We start from the raw sequence: 8,500 nt of genomic DNA, 5'->3' as shown, positions 1-8,500 counted from the left end.
TTTCCTTTCTCTTCTATGTTTAGCAAATATGTAAGATAGAAGTTAAAGCACTTAGTGATTAGTGAGAAGTGGTGGCCAGACACAATCCAGAGCTAGACCTGAAGACTCCTGTCCTCATCTGTCTGAATCAGTAAGTTCTAAGTTTTCCCAGTTGTTTTCTATCATTTGTGTATAGACGTGGATGGAGAAAACCCAGGCAGAAGGACTGAGCAACTGCGACCAGAGAGAGTCACAGAGACGAGACGTGTGAGCACGGTGGTGAAGACCTCAGGACCAGGACAAAGATGGTGATCATTAAAATGGCAAAAGTTTGATCAAGCTGGACTTACCCCGTTCAGCAGGGATTCGAGAGGATACGTGAAGCTGAGACAACGAGGAGAAATGGGGTGCGAGGTCTTTTATAGGACGTCCAGTGTTTTTTCTCCGGAAACAAGATGATCTCCCACTGGAGGGACTTGATTGTTCACCACCCCGAGCACTTTGCTAATTGGAGAGTTTTTACGCTGCTGTTTTGACTCATGGTGTTACAAACAGATCAATATCCCGCCTTTGGGATCGCCATTCCTCTCGTTACTCCATAAAAATGTTAATTGCCCACCACGCCTGATGTGGTTCACGTGCAGGGATGGGGAGGTTTCTGGATGGTCTTGCTGCCTTTGACTGAAGCATTTACCTGCTTCTTGTACCTAATGCAAAGAAGCCGTAAGCCCGAATCGGCAACACAAAAATGTTAGCGTTGGGAAGGTGGGACGGGGGGTGGGCTGGTGCACTGGGTTGCAAAGGGATCCAGAAAATAAAAGGGGCTTGAAAGAGAACAAATAAGGTTTGGGGTTGGGGTTTAGAGGTGGGAGATGGTGATGCGAGACTTCGAAGCAAACTCCTGCTGGACGTGTCCAGTTGGAACGATGGGAGTGGGCAAATGCAGGTGGTGGGACGTGGCCGGGGACTAACATCAAAGAGAAACATATTTCTGAGTAAAACAGCAAAAAAAGCACTGAAAGGAGTGTTGCAATATTTCGAGTCAGTCCTTTCTTTGCTGAAGGAGAGACTTCTAACCCAAACAGGGTTGAAATCCCATAGGAGACAGAAAGCGTCCAGGCAGAAGGCTCGGGAAGGCAAAAGGTCTCCAGCAGCGTCCCATTCCCACGATACTTGCTCCAAATATCTGTTATTGGTTACTTTTATTACACTTTGATCAGACAAAATGCAGGGTGGAAAGTGTTGTGACTCTTTGAGCTCCTTCCTCTGTCTTTGCCTCCGTCCTGAAGTGTAGGTCGGAGAGGGCATCGGGATCCGCGTCTCCGTTGATTTAACACACTGCTTTGGGGAGAAAAGTGTCTTTCTGCACACAGAACACACCAGACCTGATCTCATCCACGACTCTAGAGGCCACTGTAATATTAGTAATAGCACAGATCGGATTAAAATAAAATACAGAGCCAAGGAGATTCATTGCTAACCAAGGGAGCTGAATCACTTGAACAAATTGGTACATGAGGAAATCAGAACATGTCTGGGGATATTTCACAAACGTTGGAAGAATATATATTCTTGTGAAACTATTATTCACAATTCACTAATTACACCCCAGATCACGTGGATGGTGACAAACAGGTTTATCATTTCTCTCGGCAATAGAGGCATCCACCTGAGCATGGCCTGGTGGGGAGGATGCTCACACACATTGGACACCTGGACCCATGTACCAGATGGGACCATATTGACCCTACAGCTGGTCTCTGAGCCCCACATATCTCCTGCAAAACTCCTAGTCTTTGGGAGAGGCTTCCCTGTGTCCCTTGATCCTATTCTGAGTGCATGGTGGTTTTCTTCTTTGGGTAATTTGTTCGTTTTATGGAAGGAATTGCCTTTGCAGTTGTCCTAATACAAGTCTCAGGAGATGATTTGTTCCCCAGTTTGGATCATGGTTTCTGGGTGGCTTATATGTGGTCATCATTCTTCCATATGTCAGTTATGGGTTTTCTATTTGTGAATGAGATACATGAAGCACAGAAAAAAACCCAAGATCTTAGACTGATCTGGGGGACACCTCAGGTACAAGTTCAAACCTCCAAATCCCTGAGAAGTGATTTAAACACAAAGATCTCTTTTTTGCTTCAGACAGGGACTGCTCATGTGAAATCCCTCTCATTAGAAGTTTGACTAATCTATGTCAAAATAGCTTAAGCAGAGCAAATCCTGCCCCAGGGTGTGGGAAGCGGGAGCTGCCCTCCTGAGGTCTCCTCCAGCCCTCTCTTCCACAGCCCAGCAAGCTTCAGAGGCGATTTGAAAGTGGATTTGGATGCCCTTGCCACAGTCCCATCCTTTAATACTGCCATGTTTCTTTCCACCGAGGTCCCCGAGGCTTGTACAAGCGGTGTTGTGCGCGCCTGGGGTAGCCGAGCCATTGCAATACACCGCACAGCCCGTGGGGTGGGCGTTTGGGCTGCCCCCAGGGCTGGGCCACCCCACCGAGCCCTGCTCGGGATGGGAACTGTGTGCTCTGTAATGCACGTTGGCATCAGCCTCCGCACGTGTGTGAGGAAGAGGTTGGCAAGGAAGGCTTGCTGCAGTGTCAGGGCAGAGCATGTCGGCAGTCCCTGCACATCCACCTATAAAACCTCCATCCCAGGAAGGTGCACCCTGTGCCTGATTTTACTTCTTTTCCTTATCCATATCGTGCTGCAGGAGAAATCTCCACTGCAGAGGTTTTGAAGCGGCTGATTTTGCGATGTGTCACATCCTGCAGGCTGGGCCAGGCAGGACACGGGGAGATGGAGACGATGGAAGCTCTCGCCTGGGCTGGGTGAGGTGTGAGGAGCCACCTGGGACATGATGCTGTGAGTCACTGACTCCAGATCCCTGCTTTGCTGCAACAACCCTCCCAGGTGATTCCTCTTCTGACTTTATGAGGATTCCTCTTCTAACCTGAAATCTTACAGGGAGTCTGGGACCTTTTGCTCCATTAGAGAGAGGAGATCCAGCCAAGTCCCCCCTGATGTCTACAGACCTGTTTCTAGTTTCCATTTGACATGTATTCCTGGCCAGATGCTCCCCATTTCTGCCTGTGTCAGTCTTCAGCTCTGAGAGGTCTCCCCCGTCCCTGGTCTTTCCCAACATCTCTCAGCTGTCAGACTGGCACCGAGCGTCACTGAGCGCCGGCTGCCGAAGACACGTAGGTCCTGCAGGATCTGCCTCCCTTGGGGGGCATCTGCTGTCCTTGGGATCTCTGAAGGTGTAATGGACCATGGACCAGAGCATTCCTCTTCCACCAGCTTCGGCATCCCCTCTGGCTCCGCACTAGCTGTGCCATTCCTATTGCTGAACCCTCGTCCTGACTTTTTTTCCCAGGGCTTATTTTGGAGGCTTCTGATACGAGTCAAACTGCACCCATTGCCTCATCAGTGGATGAAATGACGTGCCAAGCAGACCCTCTCATTTTAACCTCTCTGATGAAGTGTGTGGGTTTTTTTTTTACATTAGTATATTAGTATTTAATTGCTGGGTTGCATAAAGAGTCCGTGGTGAAAACTGTTAGTTCTTTCTCAATGGGGAAGTTTTCTGGAGTAGGAATAAAAATACACCAGATTGAGTCAGCCAGGAACCTCGACGTGAAGGTGAACGGGGATGCTGCAAACACCGCCTTTGGCCACAAGAAGGAACAGAAGCAATTCAAAGGGATGAAGCGGAAAACACTGATGCAAGGGGGTTACGAACCGTAATTTTTTATTGACGCCACGTCTGCTGTGAAATAAGGAAGTAAATAGCATGTAATATTTCACAGAGACAGTGGGTTACACCTTCAAAGCATGTTACAAGCAAAATGACAGGAAGAGCGGAGGTCTGTGAGCAACATGGGACGTGCTGACCATCAAGGCGATGTTGCAAGAATGAGAAGTTTCTCTCATTCACCCCTACTCCTCACGTCCTCTACTTGATCTTCTGGGCTGGCACTTTGCAGACCTGCTTTTGCTGCTGTCTTGGGACGCACTTTGCCACGGGCACGCAGCCTTGCTGCACCGGAGCGGGACAGGGCTGCGCTGGGCAGCACTGCGGGATGCACTGCGCTGGCTTGCTGTAGCGCGGCTTCCCCCCCTGGTACCCTGATCCGTGGCACGTCTCGGAGCAGACCGACCTCCCGTAGCTGTGGCATCCCCCCGATGACCCATAGCTGTACGTGGGTCTCCGGACGCAGCTCGAACCACCGCCGTGGCACGAACCTGAGGGCTCGTGGCATCTCTCGGAGCAGACTGACCTCCCGTAGCTGTGGCATCCCCCCGATGACCCGTAGCTGTACGTGGGTCTCCGGACGCAGCTCGAGCCCCCGCCCCCATGGCACGAATCAGCTGCAGCATAGCCGTGGCACCTCTCGGAGCAGACTGGCTGCCGGTAGCCGTAATGCCGGTAGTTGTGCCCTCTCATGCCTTCAACGCCTTCGCCGTCACACCCTGAGCAGCAGGTGTTGTAGCCGTAGCGGAAGGGTGTGCGCCGGGTGTCCAGCCAGGACCCCGAGGGGTCATACCAGGTTGAGTTCAAGTTGAAGTATGATTCTCTTCCAGAAGAGTATATCATGTCTGAACTGTAGGGAAAAACCTGAAAAAGACATGGCCAGATGGGCTTGCATTCCCTTCTCTGTTTTAATTTAATTTCCCATGAACCTGCTTTAGTGAGTTATTCGTAAATCAGCCTTGCTTATCCTGAAAGCCTGGATCTAATGGAAATTCTTGCGGTTGCCCAATACTGGTCATATTATGTCCAAACCCTCTTTCTGACCTTACCCTTCATTTTTTTCCCTTCCAACGACAGAGACAACCATAAGGTACTGCAGCGCATAGTGGCATTGCTGTAAACCCCGTACCCAAGTCCCCCAAAAGCTTCTTTCTTGGCTTAGCCCACCATCCTCTAGCCCTTGTGTGTAGAGCATGGGCTGAAGGACAGTGCCGGGTCTGCGACCTCTTGAATCCAGACACCCATCCAAAAATGAACCCGGCTGCTCCAGGATGTGTCTTACCCAGTTCACGAGGGAAGACAGACGCTGACCAGGAGAGCAGGCTGTGAGAGGCACAGGGACAGAGACCTTTTATACAGTTCCAAGTGTTCCCCTTGTAAATGAAACACGCTGCAGGAACGAGGACTAAATTATTTATTGACTAAACATCTCCTCCATTTGGATGCTGTTCCCAGTGCTTGGCATGTTCTGCTTGACTCACGATTCCAGATAAGCATCTCTTAATTATAAAGGAGTTACCGAGCAGTGCACATAAAGGACTCACATTGTTTAAGCCGCGCATCGGCTATGTGAGGCTGGTAATGATGTACTTATTCACCATCTCCAGAGGACCGAAACACTGAGTGGAGGCTGATGGGTGACCGTGAGTCAGGAGCCGTGATGTGCACAGTGCTGATGTCCCGGCCTTCCCCTTCTGCTGCCCATGAGGAGCATTTTCAGGTGCCTGAAGCGCAAACAGGTGATTGGGAAGAGCCAGCTTAGAGTCACCAAAAGCAAATCACGCTGATGGGTTTGGTGATGAAGAGGCTGGCTCTGCGGATGGGGGAGTGCAATGGATGCCGCTACCTCAACTTTTGCAAGGCTTTTGGCACAGTCTCCCATGGCAGCTTTGTAGTTAAACTGATGGGGTTATGGACCGGTGGGTGAAAAACTGGCTGATACTGGTGCTGGTGCTGTTTAACACCTTCATTAATGCCCTGGATAATGGGGTGGACTTGGCAAATCTACAGGTGGCACCGAATTGGAGTGAGCAGCTGAAACTGCTGGAGGATGGGACCTGGGCCGGCTGGAGAAACGGTCCTGTGGCTGGGATGGACTAACTGGGATGGCAGGGCTGGGGCAGCTGGCAAAAAGCAGCTCCGAAGAAAAGAGAGACCAAAGCTGACCTGGAAGAGCCGGCGTGAGGACTAAGCTGGCCCTTGGTCTGTGGGCTCTGAGTCAGCCCTTCGGGTGCCACGCCGGGATGGTGCCTGGGCTCTGGTGAGAAGAGGCTGGGAAGAAAAATAGCTAATAAAATAAGGGGTTGCTGAAGTTAAAGTCCACATGCAAGTGGATTTTTGTTTGGTTAAAATGAGACGTGAGAAAAATAAATTGTGGTTTTCTGTGTTAAGAAAACTGGAATGAATTTCTTTTTTTCTTTCTGGTGTTCCTTGGTGGTTACTAGTGGCCGTGAGGACACACCGGGGCTATGCCAAGGCAATACAAAGAAACAACCCTATATATTTTAATGCACCTAGTGGAAGGTTTTTCTGGCTAAGTGAGAGAGAAATGGCATGTTACCGGTGTGCCTGCAGGAGCGGGGCAGTGGGGAGCTGCGGGTCAGGAGCCTGGCTTGCATCTTCCTGCACTGAGTGAAAGACATTCCTGGCATGCACAGACACACCTAACGTGCTGGGACACATGCTTATTATCATGATTAACATTTATATGATGGATGGCCTCCCAGTGCAGTGTTACTATCCAGCTCATGAAGGCGATGGCACACATTATAGGGCAAACTCTTTGTACCTAGATCACTTGCTGATGGACCATAGTGAAGTCCGTCCATTGGTCCTGCGGTGGGTAACCACACTGCAGAGGGTTTTACAGCACACGGATGGAGCTCAGCCTGGTGAAACCGCAACAGCCAGAGCTGAAATCCTCACAGGTGAACTCTAACTTTGATTTTAAATTTATAGGTTTCCTTGTGAGAATTTTAATGACTTTTAACATCTTCTCATTGTAATGTTGGTGATATTTTTGGGTGTGAAAAAAGAAGGAAGCAGGTTTCAAGTAAATTTTTTCAACTTTATTCTTGAATACACAGGGAGAAAATGAAATTGCAGGAATCCTTGATGCTCCTGCAGTCACAGCGTGTACTTTTTTCCCCAGTACAGTCCTGTCTCTGTTTTTGAACAACCCTGAAATCTCAGTCCGCTGAGGCCTTGGGAGAAGGTGAATCCATGGTAGGCTGTTTCCCTGTCGTTGCTCAGGCTCTTTCCATTCGGATTCTCCATCCCCAGGCTGCTCACCTTCTCAAGAGAGGGCAGAAATGGCTGCTCTGCCTTGAGGAAGAGCAAAGTGGGGTTTGGATGATTAAAGCCTATTAGCTGGCAGGGGAGGACCCTGGGAATTTAAAGTGCCAGTGCTGGGGTCAAGCAGGGGACTGTGAACCCTGAAACCAGTGTGCGAAGGGCAGCAACGAGCCATCAGCCACGGCGGTGTTGCGTCGTGCTGAAGGTGGAGATGGGAGTCATCGGCAGTTTGAGCGAGGAGCGAAGCATCTCCACGGAGCGCGCGGGCACGTGCCAGGAAGGGGTCTCAGCACCTCCCTGGCCCGGTGCTCATTTCTTCTGCAGACAGGGGGGCAAGAGAGGGACCTGCTTTTGCTGCTGCTGGTTGGGATGTAGTGGCAGGGGCATGGTGGCCGGGCAGCAGCGCTGGACGGGTGGGCAGCAGCGCTTGATGGGTGGGCGGCAGTGCTGGAGAGGTGGGCAGCAGCACTTGATGGGTGGGCAGCAGCGCTGGACGGGTGGGCAGCAGCATGGGATGCAGGGGGAGCAACGCTGCAGTGGCTGGGGATGCGGTATCACAGGGGGACAGGAATCCTCCATGGGGCACTGCTCCACTCGCCTCCGGGGCTTGCCGCAGCAAGCCGGCTCCTCGCAGTGCAGGGGCGGGCGGTACTGCTGCAGTGGCCGGCGATGGATTTTCACGGGTGGAGGGCAAACGGGCTGCACATGGCTCACCTCCACCCGCCTCCGCGGCTTGCCGAAATTGCAGCTTTGCTGTGGTGGGCAGCAGCTCTGGGGTGGGCACGGCTCCGTGGGCTGGCAGCCTCGCGGCTCGCTCTGGCAGGACCCCTCAATGTCGCGGCTGAGGCTGCCAGGGTCATGGCAAGGGGGCAGGTCGGCGGTGCCCACCGGGATTTCATGGCAACACCCCCTGGAGCCGTGCCACGTCCAGCCCTTCTCGCCACAGACCGAGCCGTCGTGGCACAGGTCCTGGTCGCTGTCGCCTTTGCAGTAGTGCATCCTGTGGCAGAGACGGCCAAGTCCTCGGGGATAAACAGTCTGGGAAAAAGGAAAAAAACCCACTGACTTCTTTTATTTTTTTTGCTCTTTCTATGAAACAAACTGAGGAATCGGAGACAACTGAGAGAATCCAACTCACCCTGCGACCAGTGATGATGGGCTGAGCAGGGAGTCCGAGTCCTGAGGACAGTGCTGAGGCCAAAGCTTTTATATGCGGCCGAGCTCTCTTGGAAATGAGGCATGCCATGGGAATTAATAGCTGAGCAGTGAGTGCCATTTCTGTATGTATATTTTTTTTGGCACTTGCTATTGGATTAATCAGCTGCAATTAGCATCTCCCTTGATGTAATGTCAGCTTAGCTCTTTGCATATGCAGTGGACATCACCTAATTAGTTGTTCCATCAGTCGTGTTCAAATACGCTGTTACCTAATGTTAGTCAGATGGGATCCTGGGATCAGGATACCTGGAATACCGTG

The 8,500-nt window shown here is 51.3% G+C and overlaps 2 protein-coding genes across 2 annotated transcripts; both read right to left on the bottom strand.

Annotated features, from left to right (window-relative positions):
• Positions 1-3,930: 3,930 nt before the first annotated feature.
• On the bottom strand, positions 3,931-4,572 carry LOC142048283 (uncharacterized). The gene has a single exon (XM_075075004.1). The coding sequence runs from the start codon at positions 4,570-4,572 to the stop codon at positions 3,931-3,933; it is 642 nt and encodes a 213-aa protein (XP_074931105.1).
• A 2,760-nt stretch (positions 4,573-7,332) lies between these two features.
• On the bottom strand, positions 7,333-8,022 carry LOC142048355 (uncharacterized). Its single transcript, XM_075075129.1, has one exon. It carries the CDS (start codon positions 8,020-8,022, stop codon positions 7,333-7,335), a length of 690 nt encoding a protein of 229 aa, XP_074931230.1.
• Between the last annotated feature and the right edge of the window lie 478 nt (positions 8,023-8,500).

This window comes from Phalacrocorax aristotelis, chromosome 25 (assembly GCF_949628215.1).
Source record: "Phalacrocorax aristotelis chromosome 25, bGulAri2.1, whole genome shotgun sequence".
NCBI classification, from domain to species: Eukaryota; Metazoa; Chordata; class Aves; order Suliformes; family Phalacrocoracidae; genus Phalacrocorax; species Phalacrocorax aristotelis.
The sequence above is the reverse complement of the archived record's forward strand: the minus strand, read 5'-3'. Positions and strand labels throughout refer to the sequence as shown.

Coding starts and splice junctions, on each gene's coding strand:
- LOC142048355 (XM_075075129.1), bottom strand. CDS start 8,022: ATGCACTACTGCAAAGGCGACAGCGACCAGGACCTGTGCCACGACGGC.
- LOC142048283 (XM_075075004.1), bottom strand. CDS start 4,572: ATGATATACTCTTCTGGAAGAGAATCATACTTCAACTTGAACTCAACC.